The sequence below is a fragment of the Leptonychotes weddellii genome, chromosome 14 (genome assembly GCF_054177405.1).
Source record: "Leptonychotes weddellii isolate Sample4059 chromosome 14, ASM5417740v2, whole genome shotgun sequence".
Lineage (NCBI taxonomy): Eukaryota > Metazoa > Chordata > Mammalia > Carnivora > Phocidae > Leptonychotes > Leptonychotes weddellii.
Window position 1 is genome coordinate 21,434,546 of NC_138382.1, and position 19,055 is coordinate 21,453,600.

At 42.9% G+C, this 19,055-nt stretch overlaps 1 protein-coding gene across 2 annotated transcripts in view; it reads right to left on the bottom strand.

Annotated features, from left to right (window-relative positions):
* Window positions 1-5,142: 5,142 nt before the first annotated feature.
* The window catches only part of SLC28A3 (solute carrier family 28 member 3), a 51,960-nt gene continuing 38,047 nt past the window's right edge, over window positions 5,143-19,055 (bottom strand). Inside the window, exons 10-18 of one of the 2 annotated variants that reach the window (XM_081802884.1) lie at window positions 18,723-18,803; window positions 16,147-16,272; window positions 14,403-14,533; window positions 12,883-13,051; window positions 12,282-12,479; window positions 7,791-7,872; window positions 7,003-7,101; window positions 6,640-6,760; window positions 5,143-5,561 (exon numbers count right to left, since the gene is read on the bottom strand). In XM_081802884.1, coding sequence (XP_081659010.1) covers window positions 5,435-5,561; window positions 6,640-6,760; window positions 7,003-7,101; window positions 7,791-7,872; window positions 12,282-12,479; window positions 12,883-13,051; window positions 14,403-14,533; window positions 16,147-16,272; window positions 18,723-18,803 — 1,134 coding nt within the window. In that variant the 3' untranslated portion in view covers window positions 5,143-5,434. Of the gene's footprint in view, window positions 5,562-6,639; window positions 6,761-7,002; window positions 7,102-7,790; window positions 7,873-10,467; window positions 10,609-12,281; window positions 12,480-12,882; window positions 13,052-14,402; window positions 14,534-16,146; window positions 16,273-18,722; window positions 18,804-19,055 lie in introns of those variants that run through there. The other variant, XR_014139954.1, reaches the window with a different exon arrangement.

The following is a 19,055-nucleotide window of genomic DNA, read 5'->3' on the forward strand; positions in this document are numbered from 1 at the left end:
AGCCCCCTGCCAATTTCAGGTGGAATTTGATTGAATTCTTTCTGAATACTTCAGCAGCTTTTGAGAAAGAACTTTCTTGAGTGTCCAGCTGCAGCTTCCTGGGAGCACGTGATGCTTGTTTGAGAACGCTGGCTGGAGTCTGTTGCTATGGAAACAGCAGTCAAGTGAGATTGCCACAAGAGGACCTCTCCTGAGTCCCCAAGAACTTACTGTTTCCTTCTGTTTGGTTTAAGGAGACACAGAAACCCTCATTTTCTGAATAACCTGTTTCCATGGCCAGACATTGATGAATGGATGGTCAAAGGGAGCAAATAATTCTTAACTCTTCGTGATGTCCTTCTCAGAAAGGTCAGGTTGGATTCTGATGGGTGAATTCTAATGAGAATTAGAGTCTTTGTTTTGCACAAGTGCTTTTAAGAACTGGCCGACCTTTCCCATCAATGGGATTAAATTTATTATAGCTCCAAGTAACAAAAATTTCAGCTAATGGATGCTTCTGTACCTTGCAAGCTGTTGGAACCAAAATCTGTTATGGTCTGATCGGGGTTCACCTTGCATGCTCATCAGGCTTTCCTACAGGACTTTCAAACTTTAATGTGTTTTTTACATTTCTTATGCATTTTATTTATTTTTTTAAGAATTATTTATTAGAGAGAGAGAGAGCACATATGTGAGTGGGGGAGAGCAGAGGGAGAGGGAGAGAGAGGGAGAGAGAGAATCTCAAGCAGACTCCCCGCTGAGCACAGAGCCTGATGCTGGGTTCGATCTCACGACTCTGAGACCATGACCTGAGCTGAAATCAAGACACTGAGCCACCCAGGCACCCCAAGGGAGGTGTTCTTTTAAGTGCTTTACATGATTTAACTCATTTAATTCTTACAAAAATATGGGGGAGGAGATAGGTTTATTTGCATTTTACAGTTGGGGAAAATGAGGCAGAGAGAGAGTTATATAAATTTCTAAGGTAAGGGAACTAGCGTCTGGGGCCAGGGTTTGAACCCTGGCAGCTCAGCTCCAGAGCTGGACTCCCAGCTGCTGAAACATACTTCCATCCCCATCAGAAGTAGCAACTGGCTTGTTGTTTTCCATTTTCTGTGAGAGCTTTTCCAGATCCAATAGCAGAACAATTGCTCATTTAAGCAGAAGGAATCTGGTTACTTAAAATACACCTATTTATGTTGGGTATTAGGATGCTTTTAATGATTCCATTTAGCTTCAACATAGAACACACTACTAAATTGCAGACTAGCCGTGCAGAGTATCAGGAAGGCCAAACTCCTGAACTTGGTCTTTTAATCATTGTAGAACACAGTGTTAAAAGACAGGCAAAACCGTGTGCCCCATGTTGCCAAGAAATGGAATGTGAAAGTGATTCAGGCATCCGGCTTGAAAGAAGACTCATCCACTTCGGTTCGTTATAACTCTTTGTGGTTTATTATATAAAGAGAAAACTTAGCGGCGACACCAAAGTGTTAACTGTGGCTGATTATGGGGCATAAAGAGAGGTGGGAGGAAGATTTCCAATTTCTCAGTTATACACTGGCGTATCACTTGCAATTTTTATTAGGAATATGCATTTTTGATGAGACTTTAAGAAGTTTTTAACAGTGATCCAATTAACTGTTCCTGCTTATGTGGAGATGAGCCATTTTGCAATATTCATTTATTCATGGACTGAACAAATATTTCCTGAATGTGTACTAGATGCCAGGTGCTAGGTACTAGAGATACATAGGAATTAGTAGTCTAGTGGTCAGACAGACATAGGGACAAACAATTATGGAATGAGGTAGATACTCTGCAGTGGAAGGGATTCAGAGTAGACCAGGGAATACTGTACCCAACTCTGCCTTTAGCCATAGTAATCTATGAGTTTGGTGGCTCTATGTGCCTGGGGTGGGGGTGGGGTTGTCTAGAGGAGATGGAAGCATTTCTGAATGACCTAGGACTCTACAATTCTCTTATTTTATGGAAATGACTGGAAGCATGCTCAGCATATGGAAGATGGAGGGCTGATTCTGCATGTTAACATAGGGTGCAAGACATCAATTTTTCCCTAATCCCAGTGTCTCATGGCAAAGTGGTTGCCAGAGGACAATATTCCAAGGTTGTCATTTAAATGCTTTTCTTTTTTCTTTTTTTTTAAGATTTTATTTATTTATTTGAGAGAGAGAGAACGAGAGACAGAGAGCATGAGAGTCAGAGGGAGAAGCAGACTCCCCGCCGAGCAGGGAGCCCGATGCGGGACTCGATCCCGGGACTCCAGGATCATGACCTGAGCCGAAGGCAGTCGCTTAACCAACTGAGCCACCCAGGCGCCCTAAATGCTTTTCTCTGTTGTATGATTACAGGCTGTATCCCTCCTATCAGAAATTTGTCCTCCTATTTTGCAAAAGGCATAATGGGTAAGAGGGGCTGGCTTGATGCAGATTTATTGTTTACTTTCTAGAGTCCCTTGAAATGAAAATGCCAACTAGTCCACTAAGGACCGGGGTTGATATGACTCACTGTACATCCAGAGGTCAATCACATGGCCTTTGTAATAGAAAAGGAAACATAATTACTCTAAGCTTATGCTGTCTTTAGATCCAGAAAAAAAATGGGTACCTGTATACTTTCCTTCCTGCTGGAGCTTAAAGCAATTTTTAAAATTAAGTAACAGGTTGTAAAAAGTAGCTTTTCTCAGGACCATATGGTTCATTAGCGCCGTATGATGCACCTGGACCAGACATTTCTTCTTAAGTCCTGTGCTCCTGCCTGTTTAAAATGTGAATGATTGCCTCCCCTGTCCCTGCCTCCTGTACATGGAGAGTAGTTTAATCCTTCCTGGCACACTGTGTCCTTCAATACCTTCTTTATAAGCATGCCTGGTTTGGGAATTGTTCTGTAATTGGAAGTCAGCTTCACTGGGCAAGTGCACACCTTAAGCTCTTCACAGTGGCCTACCGGCCTAATTAAACTACAGAAATATTAAAACAATTATTTGGGAGCACTTGCAAAATGAATGATTGTTGGTAATCTGTATAGTTAGAGGGACCTTCTCACTCAGATCTAACTGCTTGGGTGTGCCGGTTTTACCAATGAAATTAAAAAAAAAATCAAAGTAATTTCTCCATACCCCAGGACTACAGTCTATTCTTTGCTGAGACCATAAGGCCTCTGCAGGGTCAGAGAATTTGTTTATAACCATTGCTTCTGGATTGGTGACAGAAATGCCATTTTTGCAAGGCAGTGGAAAACAACAAAGAATAAGACGCAGCAAAGCAAACTTTCATCTTGATTAAAAATAGGAAACATTCATATCTGGACCCATAATACTGTGTTTAAAAAACGTCCTTCAGACTAGTGGAAACTGTACTGGTGTGAAGATAGACACAGAGAGAAGTATGGGGGCTTCAGATTTCCCAGGCAGACTAGACAGAGCGCAGAATTCTTCAAAAGAGATGTCACCGCCTTGTCTTGAAACAAGCTCAGGGTGCATAGATTCACAGCAACATGCTGTCAGCACTGAGTGACCTGAGACAGCGATTAAACAAACATATAGGAAGCACACAGACACCTCAGAAGACCGTGGGTAGGTGGGTGTAGGATAAACTGAGGGGAGCAAACGGCCCTCCAGCTTTTATGTTTGCTAAAGAAGAGTGGAGACATCATCATGTGCCCAAAACTCCATTAAGTGGTTTCACTGGGAGGAGGGAAACTTTCAGCCACCCAAAGCCATTCAGCATTTTATGAAATCTAAATACCGATCAAGTATTGCCAATGAAAATGTAGTGTCTTAAGATATGCTCCAAGTATGAAATATATACTAGATTTTAAAGGCTTAGTTCAATAAAAAGAATATAAATTCATTGAAATGATAATTTCATGGATATATTGGGTCAAACATATTATTAAAATTAATTTTACCAGTTTCTTTTTACATTTTTAATTTTATTTTATTTTATTTTAAAGATTTTATTTATTTATTTGACAGAGAGAGACACAGCGAGAGAGGGAACACAAGCAGGGGAAGTGGGAGAGGCTTCCCGCTGAGCAGGGAGCCCAATGTGGGGCTCGATCCCAGGACCCTGGGATCATGACCTGAGCCGAAGGCAGATGCCCAACGACTGAGCCACCCAGGTGCCCCTCTTTTTACCTTTTTAAAGTGGCGACTAGAAAATTTTAAATCACATGTGACTTGCATTGTATTTCTGTCAGATAGCCCTGCCATAGAATAAAGCCACTAGTGTGTGAAGTAAGTGGGCAGGTATTGTTCAAAGTAGCCAAAACCAAAACAAAACCCCCCAAAGTGGATGCTTTTCCTTAGAAGAATGATTAATACATATACATAATATGTCATGGACTATTATGAAGCTTTTGAAAAAAATAAAGTTTTGCCAGGGCGCCTGGGTGGCTCAGTTGGTTAAGCGACTGCCTTCAGCTCGGGTCATGATCCTGGAGTCCCGGGATCGAGTCCCGCATCGGGCTCCCTGCTCGGCAGGGAGTCTGCTTCTCCCTCTGACCCTCTTCCCTCTTGTGCTGTCTCTCATTCTCTCTCTCAAATAAATAAAATCTTTAAAAAAAAAAAAAAATAAATAAAGTTTTGCCAGTGGACTAATCATATGATTAGCTTTGGGTAATGGAATGTAGTAGAAGTGAAGGGTCCTTCCTAGCAGAGGTTTTGAGAGCCAACGTTTTTTCCCCCCTCTCCCGACATACCTCACATAGTGGCTGCTTCTTTCGCATGAGTCCTGGAAGTGAAGACAACATGAAATACAGCCAAAATTGACCCTCAATAAGCATAAGGTGTAAGGGAAAAATAAATTGTCAGTCACCAAGGTTTTTGGCTTATTTCTTATTGCAGCAAAATTTAGGGTAAGATGACTGGTATAACTCTCTAAACATACAGGATTTAAAACCTGGTTTTAGAATGGTCTAAATGTTCTCCTAAAGGGCTCTTGATTTATGTAGGACTTCCTCAGGGCAGGCAATGAGTGGGTGATAAATGATTGATGCTTCTCCATGTGAGATTCAAGTTCTGGCTACTTCAGGTCAGCCAGGGTGAATGCAGTGACCTCCCCTGAGATGTTTTAGAAGTGAGCCACTCTGGGAGTGGCTGAGCCATAACCCCATTGTTGTGAGCCATCATTTAGACCTGCATTCTGGTAAAATCTCATAAAATTCTAGGGTCAGGAAACATCTTTGGGACTGAAGACAATAGCTCATCTTGAAATATCATAGTAGTTCTCAGTGGGGAAGGGTTTACAGAAGGGAGGAAAGAAGGAGAGGAGGATGATGCTGGACATTTGAAGGGTTCACTGCTGTTTTTCCTCTTTCCAGTTAAAGTTGACTCCATGATGGAAATATCCATCCATGAAGAATAGTGGTTATTATTATTATTTTTTCTTGCCAAAGCAGAGTTCCTGGAGTTCCATCAGAGAAGTAGCTGAACTCAAAATGCATTAGAGATCCAGCTGCAGTTCAGTGTTGGTGGCAACAATAACATGCAGCAACCCCTTAAAGAAGACAAGCTGTGGTTTCCTCCTGGGATGACCTCATCAGGGCCTTTGACAATAGTGCTGGTGGAAAGCAGAATAAAACAGTTAGTTGAGCCTTAGAAGACAGAAACAGTAGATGAGCAGGAGGAGACACATTAAAAATAGCATAGGGTGGGAAGCTGATTTCCTCCCTCACTTTCAGGTTAGGGTGGGTTAAGGACAGAGGCTCCAGAGAATTGGTTTTGACTCTCAAATCCTGTCTGGCCTCAAGGACTCCCCCTCTTTCTTCCAGAATAAACCAAGAATCAATCCTCATAAAACACATGCACATTAAGAAGGGCAAACGGGGTTGGGATATTGATTTTGCGGATAGAAACTGTACAGCGTGGGAGTGGCCAGTATGGGTCACTGGTGGCCCCTCATGCAGTGTAGCCCAACACCATCACTATTGCCATGTCGTCAGGACAGCCCGCACTGCTTGATGCCCTTGAAAGAGACACAGTACCACCTACCTAGTGCTTGGGTACTAGTTAAGGGCATGGACTCTCTGGGCAGAAAGACCTCCATTTTGTATCTGGATTGTGCTTACGTTCATTCTGCTTGGGACAGTGGTGTAGCCTTCTCAAGGCCCGATTTTATCGAACACTAAAAAGAGCAATAGTTCTTAACTTATACGGTGGTTTCAAGGTTTAAATGAGCAAATTCATGCAAAGGGCGTATCACAAAGCTGGTGGCATAAGAAATGTTTGCACAGCACTTGCTAGTATTATAGTTCCTAGTCTCAGCTGAGAAAAGTCAAGTTGAAAGGTGATTTAGAATTGTTGCACAAGTTCTTATTTTTCTCTTTTTAAAAGATTGATTTATATATTTGAGAGAGAGTGTGTGAGTGTGAGTGGGGGGAGGGGCAGAGGGAGAGGGTCAAGCAGACTCCCCGTTGAGCAAGCAACCTGATGAGGGGCTCAATCTTATGACCTTGAGATCATGACCTGAGCTGAAATCAAGAGTCAGAGGCTCAACTGACTGAGCCACCCAGGCGCCCCACAAGTTCTTATTTTTGAACACAGAGTTATAAAGTTATAAAAATAAGTGGATGGGGTCTTTAGGCCTAATTTGTTTATTAATAATGGATATGAAGAAGTCAGACTCAAGAATACAATACCTGTTCAATAGAATTTGACAACAAGATACCACATCAGTTGCGTTTGCAGGTAGACTGGAGTTGAAGGCATTCTCTAAAATGTGATGGCAGTTGATGTCTATGGGGGTGCTGGAGAGTATCCCTGGAAGTGAAATAGAGTGCCATCCATGTTATTAATTAACAGCGTTACCGAGCCCTCCTTCTGTTTTTAGCTTCTCCACCATGCTCTGCACATTTCACTTTACAATATGCTCAGCAGCAGCTCTGCATCTCAGCTTCTGGCAGCAGCAGATGCTGCATCTTCAGGGTGGAGGCATGGCCCCCCTGAAAGCTGCCATTCTGTGGGCTCCAGGACACAGGACACAAAAGATGGGCATGTAGTACCTGCAATGCAGGCTGTCATGAAGCAGGCGACGGTCCCCGCGATCAGTGCTCTCATTGCCCCTGAGGCGATATCGCGCTTTCTGGAAGGAGCCATGGATGCTGGGAGACATGGAAACAGGAGATTAATGTTGAGGTCATTGATTGGGAATCCCAAACTCCCAGCCCCTGAGAATTGTTCTGGGGCTGGGCGTCTCAGGTGTGACATTTCTTTCTTTCTTTTTTTTTTTTCCAAATTAACTGGGAAAGTCAAGATTCAAGAGCTTTGTGATGAGCTCCACATCCAGAGAAGTTCTCTGGTGGGGAAGGAGGGGAAGAAATTTGTCCACACCAGAAGGCCCAGAAGCTTCCATTTTCTACAGAAGAAGCAAGTCCTACGTTTTATTCTAAGTTTCACCACAGTGTCTGGAGGGCATAGCAAGGCAAATGGATTTCAAGGTGAGATCCAAACATCCGCAACTCATCATCACCATCTACTTCTTTGCCTGTGGCAGACATCACTAATTAATCACAGCATTTTCCCACTTGCCCTGGGCCTCAGAATCCTTCTCCACGTGGCCATTATAAATCCACTGGAATTGGCATGCAAAGTGAAACCTATGTGTCATCTGAGGTTAGCTTGGGTTACATAGGAAAACTATATTGTAGAGTGGGGATAAAAAATAGACCCCAAAGAATTTACTACTGTCACAGGACCTTTTTCCCCCTGACAAATAATGTTACAGAGCAAGATGGAGATCGAAAGTATGTTTATGTCACATATATTGTTGAAGAATATTCTTTTCACTTACTGAGTCCACCGATCACTATTCCTAGGGAACCGAAATTAGCAAAGCCACAGAGAGCATAGGTGGCAATAGTCTCAGAACGAATCTGTAAATAAGCATAAACACACAGAAGTAAACATGGTGTGACTCAGCTTAGTTAATCTGACATCCTAACCAGGCTTCCTTTTCTGACAATGGAATCAATATTGACAAGTGAGTTTGCAGCGCATGGTGTCAAACACCTGTTGCTTCCTAGACTTTTTTTTTTTTCCAGTTCCCCTTGAATTTTGAAAGAGGGAAAGGGGCTGTGTGGATTAGGAGACTCTCTACAAAGGATTTGGAATCGGTAGTCTTAGCCTCTACAAATGCTACTTTCTGCCCGATGATAACTCCTAATATTCATGGCCACTTGCTGTAACGTGCCAGGCACAGTGCTAACCTACTGAGGATGTCAAACTGGTCCCAGAAACTACTCACATTACAGTTGTTTGACAAAGGACTTATTGCGAATGTGTAAAGAGCTGTTATAATTTAACAATAAGAAGACAAACACCCAATAAAAAATGGCTAAAGAGATTTCACAAAAGACATGTAAATGGCCAACAAGCACATGAGAAGGTGTTCAGCATCATTCGTCACCAGGAAAGTGCAAATCAAAACGATAACATACCACTACACATCCGTGAAAATGGCTAAAAAATGGACAATACCAAGTGTTGACGAGGCCGTGGAGCAACCGGAATCCTTGTACGTTGTTGGTGGGAATGTAAAGTGACACAGCTTGTTTATAAAGTACGAACATACTTGGCGGTTTCTTATCAAGTTAATAGATACAGGCTGTATCAGTCAGCAATAACACTCTGGAGTTTTCCCAGGAGAAATAAAAACATATGTACATGAGTGTTTATGGCAGCTACATTCATAATAGCTACAAGCTGGAAACAACCCAAATGTCCTTCGACAGACAAATGGATAAACAAATTATGGATATCTGTAAAATAGAATACTACTCTGCAGTAAGAAGGAAAATAACTAATGCATGCAACAACATGAATGCCAAGTGAGTCCATTTGCATGAAATTTTACAAGCAAAAGTAATTTATAGTGAACGAAAGATCAGGCCGTCTGGGAATGAGGGAGTGGGTAAGGGTACTGTTGACTGCAGCTGGCCACGAGAGAAATTTTCTAGGTGTGATAGACATGTTCTATATATTCACTGTGGATGAAGTTACACAGGTGATATATTTGTCACAACTTGTATATACACCAAAAAAGGGCCTTTTTTGTGCATAAATTATACTTCAGTGAAAAGGCATTATATTAGTAAAAAGGAAACTCATAGGACATCACAGAGGGTTCCTTTCATTCTGGTTGTGGTGTGTGTTTGCCTTTCTTTGGTCCTCAGATCTAACCATCCCATAGGAGTATTAGGTGTCCGCTTAGCAGTGGGAGAATGAGTAATAGTCCTTTCATGGGCAGTAGGAAGATGGGAGGTGAATTTGTAGAAGGATGAGCATGGCCCTCTGGCTCTACTCTGACAGCCAAGAGGTGTTGCTCAGACCAGATAATTCTTTCTCAGGTTGAGGGACCGATCACAGGACACTCAGAAGATTCAGTAGACTTTGTGGTTCACCAGAAACTCACCCAATCTGGCAAAGGCACCCACACAATTGAGGCAATAATTTTCTTTTCCAAAACCCTGAAAAATCTATGATTTGGTTTAAAGAACAAACCAGGAAAATACTACATTCAAAAGTAGTGGTGCCTTTTTATCCCCCAACTAACTGGATTTTTTAAAAGCTCACATCCAAGACTCAAGTGGCCATGGTAAATTTTCTTGTTGATTATAAGGCCCCTCTTCTCTTTCATGGTTTTCTCAGAACGCCTTTGTTGATATTTTCAATCAGCGTGCATATAGCAGGCAGGAAAAAAAAATTTCATGTATTTGAGCAGTCTGCTGTTTCTGGAAAAGCTCATCCTCATTCCCTGCTCTCTCTAGTGCTTTTCATTTAGTTCAATTGGCTTCAAAAACAGGCAGGCTTATTAAGAGACCGTGGGGAGGGAGATGGCACAAAGCACTTGAGATATGTCTTTCCTGTTTCTGGGGATCTGCAGGAAGGGATTACACAGATGTGGCCATGTAGGGTTTTATAATAAGAGGAAAAGGAGGCTGAAATGATACTGCTTTGCCTTTTCCCATACATGTGCAAGATTACATGATGGAAAGAGCTCCACTGCTCTGGAAGATGAACAGTATATCATACAGCTCTCCTAGCACCTGAACAAACGTGCTGTATGTATAAAGACAGTCTTCGTAGCACTGCTTCCAACGGCAGAAAATTGGTAACAGTGTCCATCAACAAGAGACTGGTTAAAATACATAAAGGTGTGTTCATACCAGAGAATACTATTTCACAGACACCGATGGGGAAAGGCATCCGAGATGTGTTATTACATGCGAAGAGTAAGGTTAAGAGCTTAATAATGGTACAGGAAAAAGAGCTGAGTGGCAGAGAAATAGGGAGGATGACTTACTTTTCCCTCTTGCCTTTTTGTACCTTTTGAATTCTGGACCATGGTATGTATACATTAAATGTAAATAAACAAACATGCAAAGTATTACTTTTATGCTAAGAAAGAAAAGATCACGGAGTAGCGAAGAGCTCATTCTGCGGACAACATGCTACATACATATTCTGACCTGGATAACACTGGGTTTCGCCTCATAGACCCAGATCTTATGCTTCGGTCATGTGGTGCCTTTTCCGGGAGATGCTGTGACACCCCCACCACTTGTTGGTTCGTAAACAAAAATTGCAGGGACTTATCCCCATTTTGTCGACTGGAAATAAGAAATTGGGAAAAACAAAATGCTTTTGCCATTATGACTCAACAGTAGCAGAAGCTCTTGGGCTCCTGTTTCCAAATACCCTCTGTGGGTCTGCCTCTGGTTGGGCTCACCCCCAACCCAAGTCAGCCCTCCTGTTCTGTCTATTCTCGTAATAACTGTTCACAAACCTGTTCAGCACTGCCAGGATCGTGAGCTTGCTTTGCTCATTAACAAAACTACTTTCTCCTGGCAACTGGCAGTTGGGGATGGAAGACAATTCACTTAATTTAGCCCATTGTTTACTTTTGGCAGGGGAGCAAACTGGTTTGTGGTGGCATCCAAACAATGAAGACATTCGGCCAAGCTCCACCGCATGGCCAGTTGAAGAATAAACATTTGAGAAACAGGAGCCCTACAGAGCCTCTGTTATCAGATGTGTGGGTCAAACGCCCCTGACCATAAAATACAAAACAGTACTCTCCTGGAGTCTTTGTAGAATATGTGGGAGTAGATTTGCATGTTTGGTCTTCAGGAGACTGGGAGAGATGGTGGTGGTGTTCAGTGGTAGGCAATCTTAATTAGAACCTTGGGCAGCATGCTTTTCCTCCCCTTTCCTTTTAAAGCCAAATACATGCCTAGAACATTTATTATAAATGGCTCGTTTCAGTGAATAATGGTGATGGTCCGAAATGTTCGCCATTTCCCCGAGAGTTTCCATGTGCGTGATAATTCTGTTTTTCAGGAAAGGAAAAGCTGGAGACTTGACTGTAAAATATGACCTAAGTCTTGGCTTCACCTGAGTTCCTTATCCCATTCAAGGCCAAGCAGACATGAGCATCTCCTTGGAGCCTATTGACCTGAAGTGCTGAGATAGTTGTAGGATGCTTGTCTCAAAAGTTCGGACCATAACCCAAGCTCTTCTCTCACCTCACCCACTTGGAGAGGAGCAACTGTGTCTCCCTATTTCTTTAGGATGTCCAGACACTACCTTGCCTTTGGGAAGTTTCTCAGAGTTCATAGAATTTCTAAAGCTGGAATGAAGAGACCTTCAAGATTATTAGACAATGAGCCCCTGAGGCCGCCTCATCACTTGTTCAAGGCTGTGCATTCAGGGCATAGTTGCATTGCACGTAGAAGCCATGTAGCAACTATTTGTTGATTGACTGACTCCAGTCCCAGCTCACAGGACTCTAGTTTTGGATCCACAGCTCTCAAAAGTAAACGATCACAGGAGTAAGGATTAGCTGTGTTGACACACACAGACACACGCACGCAGATTAATTCAACATAATGGAAATTATGAGGTGCTGTGTTCACTATGGTTCCATGAGATCAGGGATATTTGTTCTGTTTTGTTTTTTGATGTATCCCCAAGTGCCTGACCTGCACCTGCACCTGAAGCACCAGTGACTATTTGATGAATGTATATACGTGATAAAGAAGTGTATTCTGGGGGCACCTGGGTGGCTCAGTCGGTTAAGCCACTGCCTTCGGCTCAGGTCATGATCCTGGAGTCCCGGGATCGAGTCCCGCATCGGGCTCCCTGCTCGGCGGGGAGTCTGCTTCTCCCTCTGACCCTCCCCCTTCTCATGCTCTCTCTATCTCATTCTCTCTCTCAAATAAATAAATAAAATCTTTAAAAAAAAAAAAAAGAAGTGTATTCCAAAATCAGTGTATTTACTCACCGACATATATTGCTGCACACCATCCACAAATTTGGGTCCAGCCTCCTTTCTTAAACTGATCAATTTTGAGAGGTGTTCATAAGCCACAAATTCATTGAAAAATGTCTTATAGCCTATGAGTTTGGCAACCATAAAGCTGTCTTGCCAGTCTACTCCCATCATGAAGGAAAAGGGCATGAAGATGTAGGAGCATATTACCTACAAAACCCCAAAACAGATACTTTATTAGAGTGGTGATTTGCTTCCAGTTCTTCTGCCTAACCCTTGTGACAAGATTTTTCCCAACCCCTCTGTGTCTCCTTTAAAGCATAGAAATCCCCTCATATTGCCTTGCCCATCTCTATCCATTAGGAGTCAAGGTTGGCTTTGGATCATTTGAAGTAACCTGGATACCTGGCGTGAGGTCAGTCATTCTCTCCTGGAGGGTGGTAGGAGATTGGGGGGTGGTGAGGGGCAGTGGTGGGAAGATGGGAAATACATGATAAGTGTGTGCATCATGTAAGTATACTACAGGTATTAGGGAAGGCAATTCACAAACCTGTTTTATTTTTAAACAAAGATAGGCAGAAACAAAATGAGGAGAGACATGATGGAATTATACCTCAAAACTCAGTTGTGGGTAGTCAAACATGTTTCCAAGCCAGGACAGGGCTGCATTCACAAAAGACAACAGGGACAGGAAGGCAATCAGATTCACAGCTATGTTTGCCACCAGGGAGATGGATGAGGATGCTCCCTGTGTTGCGGCTTCTAGGAGGTTCCTTGAATCACTTTATCAAAAAAAAAAACAATTCCAGAATTATCAAGGTGTTGTCAGTGGATGGACATCACAGGTGTAGAAATGGCATAATCAGAGCTCATTGGTTAGAGACACAAACTCTCAGGCTCATGCCTTGGTCAAAATACCTAAATTCCATGAAACCATGATGGCCTTTGTAACTGCTGAGTGTAGGGGCACCTGGGTGGCTCAGTCATTAAGCGTCTGCCTTCGGCTCAGGTCATGGTCCCGGGGTCCTGGGATCGAGCCCCGCATCGGGCTCCCTGCGCGGCAGGAAGCCTGCTTCTCCCTCTCCCACTCCCCCTGCTTGTGTTCCCTTTCTTGCTGTGTCTGTCTCTGTCAAATAAATAAATAAAATCTTATAACTGCTGAGTGTAGGTGGTGGGCATATGGGTGTCTAACTGTTATGCTACTCTGTTAATTGGGGGAGGATCAATAATGAAAAATTTGGGAAATGATAAAAATATTATAGGTTTTAAAAATTATATTAAGGTAGCTAGCAGAAAATATTTATAAAATATTCATGGTATAAGAACTAATAATTCAAAGAAGGCCTGAATATCTATCACCTCATTTAAGAAATGGAATGTCACTGTCACCTTTGAGTACCCCCTCTTCCTTAATCTCATCCTCTTCAGTCTCAGAGGTACCTGGCTCCCTAGAAGTTGCTTATCATTTCCTTTCTTTTCATTTTTCCTCTATGAGTGTATGCCTAAATAATATGCTGTATAGGTTTACACATTTGCTTAACTTTGTAAGTGGAATCACACATATTCCATACATGCGTTCTTTGACAACTTGCTTTTCACTGACTGTACCTACATACAAACAAGGGATGAATCTCAGCAACATGCTCATTGATGGATTCTGTTATTGAATTAGATTCTTTTGACTACCCTAAACCCCTTCATTTTTTTCACCCTTTTTTTCTTTCTTTTGTACAGGGCAAAAGAAAATGAATTGACGAGGGGCTAAAGATACCTATATCACACCTTCATTGTCCTATTATATAAGAGACTTCCAGAAATGGTTGTCCCATGGCTCTCCAATAGTCATAAATCAGGGCTCAATAAACACTATACTGTATTTTAAATGAAATATCTACAATGAACCGTTAAGGAATTGTATTGACATTCAAGTATTTAGGAAGCTTTTCAAATATCGAAAAGAGATTTTTTTTTTGGAAGTCTCGTGAAGTCTAATAGTCACTGGGAAATTAAGTTCACCTTAATACCATGATTCACTGTGCTCTCCAGTGATCAACTTTCTGCTGTGCTTTGTATTTGGATCCTCCCCCCGCCCAGGCAACTCCCCAGCTTGTATGAATTAGGCGTCCCACTTACCCACTTTCCATTTGCATGGCATTTTTGAGGGTTATTTTAGGTGTTTCTGTCTCAGGCCAAAAGAGTTTAGCCACGGCCAGTGAGGCAGGTGCAGACATGACTGAGGCAGTTAACAGGTGGGAGGGTGAAACCTGTGATTTTGGGAGAAAGAAGGTCAGTTGAGGTTTGGCTTTTCTGTTGTGTTCAGGATGAATGGCCCAAAAGCCTTACAAGGGAAGAGAAGGGCAGAATTGAACCCTATGCCAGAGAAGTGTTTCTTTGGAGGCTTGGAAGCGCTCAGTGAGCCAAGCCGGCATCACCTTGAGAGTCAGAGGGAAAAGGGAGGAATTGGTGTTAATTGACCACATCCTTTGGGGAGAAGCCCCAAACCAAAATCTAATCATTTCAGAAGAGAATTAATCCTTTGTAAGAACTCCCAGATTCCTCTACCTCTCTGTGGACCTTTTGAATGTTTAAATAGTCCCTAAAGCCCGTATTTCATCACGTCATTAGTTTAGACAGGGGAAGCATCTGGGGGTGCAGGAACGGATACACCCCTCTGTCCTCCTTTCGCTCTCCTGAAATCCATGGTGTCTTTATATAATATTCATTTATCCAGCGTCCCTTTAATCTGTAAGTGATTTCTGTTTCCCTCACTGTGGGCCTACTTAAACTCTTTTCCCTTTCCTCCCCACATCCTTATTTTGTTTCAGGATTCTCTTGCCTGTATTTCCAGAATGCCAGTATCTGCATCTCCCTCCCCACTCCCATTCCAGCCAGCACATTTCTGCAGGCAGAATTCCTACGGTGGTGGCGGAGTGGACCATCTGCAGAGCCAGACAAGCTACTATTCCTGAGATCTCTGTCACCCTTTTACTCTTCCCTCTTCCTATTGGTTGGCTCTCCAAGGCCCAGATGCAGCGGAGGGATGAAACTCACAGCTGTGCGTTCTTCCATTTCTCCACCGGGGGGTGCCTCATATGTGTGGCTTATAAGCTCCATGCTTGGGGCACAAGCATCAGTTACAATGGTCTGCAGCCCTGGGCCACAGACGACCCGCTCTCCAACTGGGTTGTACATTAGAATGTACAGGAGGAGTTTTATAAAAAATCGTGATGCTTGGGTCTTACCCCAAGAGATTCTGGTTTAATTATTCTGTGGTATGGGCCTGGGCATTAGGGTTTTTAAAAGTTCCTGGATGATTCTAATGTGCAGGAAGATTTGAGAACTGCTGCTCTAAGCCACAAGTCAAAAAACTTTTTCTGTGAAGGGCCAGAGAGTAAACATTTTTGGCTTTTTCAGGCCACAACTACCCAACTCTGTAGCATGAAAGCTGCCATAGAGAAATGAATAGAAGTAGCTGGTTTCCAGTAAAACTGTAGTTACCAAAAAGGGGGAGCAGTTTAGTTTGACCCATGAGCCATACTTTGCTGACCCCGGGTCTTGTCTGCCTTTACTAGGGACTGTAATAGTGGGTTTTGTTTGTTTGTTTGTTTGTTTTACATATTTAAATGTTTGGCCGAAGTAACCTCATAATATGATTTCATTCTGGCATAGTTGGATATCATTCGCATTTAGGTGGCAGGGATTTAAAAGTGAAGCCACAAAGCTCCTCAGGGTCACTCCACTCAAATGCCAAAGGAAGCGTGAAGGACACTCTTTTGGCCTCCTTATCCAGCAGCAGTGGTAAAGAAATGACAGAGATAACAGCAACAAAGAAAGAAGAGGTTGAATTTTCCATAAATTTATCTTCAAACATTCTTACCCCAAAAGAAATGTATGCACCTAACACGCTTCCAGCAATGGTCGAGAACCCAGCGGTCATGATTGCGTGGAGTTCAGACTTGGTGACGTGTGGTAAGTATGGTCGGACTAGCAGGGGAGACTCTGTCTGGAAACAAAGCGAGACCGGATTAAATGTTTCCTTTTAGATCTTAGGAGGGTGTGCCAATCTACTCAAGATTCCTTTTTTTTAAGTGGAACCCAATGAGGGGCTCGAACTCATAATCCTGAGATCAAGACCTGAGCTGAGAGGCACCTGGGTGGCTCAGTCGTTAAGCATCTGCCTTCAGCTCAGGTCATGATCCCAAGGGCCTGGGATCAAGCCCTGCATCGGGCTCCCTGCTCAGCGGGAAGCCTGCTTCTCCCTCTCCCACTCCCCCTGCTTGTGTTCCCTCTCTCGCTGTGTCTCTCTGTCAAATAAATAAACAAAATCTTAAAAAAAAAAAAAAAAAGATCTGAGCTGAGACCAAGAGTTGGATGCCCAACTGACTGAGCCACCCAGGTGCCCCAAGATTCCATTTTCTAAAGCAGTTTTTCTTTCTTTCTTTTTAAAGATATATTTATTTATTCCAGAGAGAGAGACAGAGAGAGAGTGCACACACATAAGCAAGAGAGGCAGAGGGAGAGGGAGAGAGAATCTCAGGCCGACTCCACAACAAGCATAGAGCCTGATGCGGGGCTCAATCCCACCACCCTGAGATCACAAGCTGAGTCAAAACCAAGAGTTGGACTTAAAGCAGTATTTCTAAGTGTGAACCACAGACAGCTCCATCAGCATCACCTGGGAACTTGGTAGACGTGCAAATTCTCAGACTTACTGATTCAGAAACTCTGGGAATGGGACCCACAATCGTGTTTGCACAAGCCTTCCATGTGGTTCTGATGCATATTCATTTGAGAACACACACCATCGATGTCTGGGTCATGGAACCCTACGTCAGTGTGTATACAGAGTCATGTGTAAAGTCTGCAAAATTTGCAAGGCCAGTTCATATAAGGTCCCCACCAGCCTAGGATTGGAGTCTGATGGCCAGGTACTCTTTTCTAAGGTTGGAACACTATTGCCCAAGTAACTGCCCTGGCCTTGTGAACTGGTGATTTCCCATCTTCCAGCTTCTTCTTGACAGACCATATACCTCTTTGCTTACACCACAAGGACATAGAGATGCAAGTATAAAAAAATACTAGCAATAACAAGGACAGGTGCCCACAGGCACTTTCCTAATTGGGAATCAGACACCCCACTCTTCCCCTTGGGTGGAAAGGAATTAGAGTGTCATTGTGAGGGCTTGAATCCCATTAAGGAGGACAGGCGGCTTGCAACGTGGGGCTCTCCATAAATAATAGCTGTACTTTTAGCATATTAAGTATCAAATTGAGCACCACAGAAGCATGTGTGCAATTTTACAATTTTCCCCTCATTATTTGTAATTGTTCTATAAGATTGAATGTGTTGAGCTTCACTTCATGGACTAAATAGAAACTCAGTACATAAGCCCTCTTACCCCGCAGGTAGGAGTAATCACGTCGAGATGGTGTTCTAATTAGTCCTGAGAGATTTTATGACTATAATTATAATAATTTCAACTCCTAGGGAAGGAAGTGTGGGCCCCGCCCTAAAGGCTATACTCCAGGCTTGCAAGCTGGGCTTACCAATAAGGCTCAGCCTGCCCGTAGCCATCGTAAGCCTTGGATTTGGAGCCATGTGTTTCTCTGGGTGACTTGAATTTTGTTTCAAATCCAATTTCCTTGGGTAGTGGTGCTGGCAAGCATTCACGCGTTGTTTCCTGGGTGTGTGATTCCATTTTGCCTGAAGCTACCTATTCTGAGTGATGAGGATAATTACCATTTCTTCCTTATCCACCCCTTAGGAACACTGTTGTTTTGAAGGACACCACTTGGCATCATATTTCCTTGCTTAAATAGGCTTCAGGCAAAGCACTTAACCGCGTGATGGATCAGAAAGATGAAAATGCTTTTGCTCATCAGCATTTTTCTTCAGGCCCAGCTAAGACGGACCGTTGGTCAGTTCAGACAAGTTGAGAATAAGCTTAAGTATTTATACAGCTGCAGGGGCATTGGTGGAAAGTCTTTCTTGGCCTCTTTCATTACCACAAGCCTTATACCACGGAAGGTGAGGCTGCCTGTCACATCTTTGCAGCTTCAAGATAAGTGAACTCCATTTGAGTGGGTAACCTGCTAGCCTCTGGAGGGCGGGTCAGAGACCTCAACAATTCAGTCAACTCAGAAAAGACTGGTTAAGAATCGATACAGGAGAAGCCCAGTGCTTTGATAGAATGATTCCATCTTTCCTCCTCTCCGTAAACTTTCAAGAACCCAAATTTGACACTAGTGTGCTGGGACACTCAGAAGGGATCTCTCTCAGACACTCTTTTTCTCTCTCTCTGGAATCTGGACATTGTCAATGCTGGGGGTTCCTTATTTTGACACCCTACCCCTAACACTAAAAAACAATAATACCATTATATTTCTTATTCTACTTTCTAGGAAGCGTATCCATTTCAACAGGTGTTTTGTTTTTTTGAGATTACAACTTACCTGTCCAACAAATATATTGCCAGCAGCAACTACGGATTCAATAGGAGATGATCCCATAGTAACGAGCATTACCCATCCAACCTACAAGGGGAAAAGGGACAAAGTCAGTGAAGAGCTGTTTGTATACACAACACTTCAAAGTAGGAATGAAAATCTGTGGAGGAAAATGCCTTCCACCCTTGTGGGCAGGCCAGTGATGGTGCTAAATATGAGTGTATGTTACCTAGTCTACAGAGCGGACCCATCCAGTCCTCCTGTGTGAATGGTAACGCTGAATTATTGTATATACTTTGAATTCATACATTCAATATACAAACAATTGTCTATTGAAAC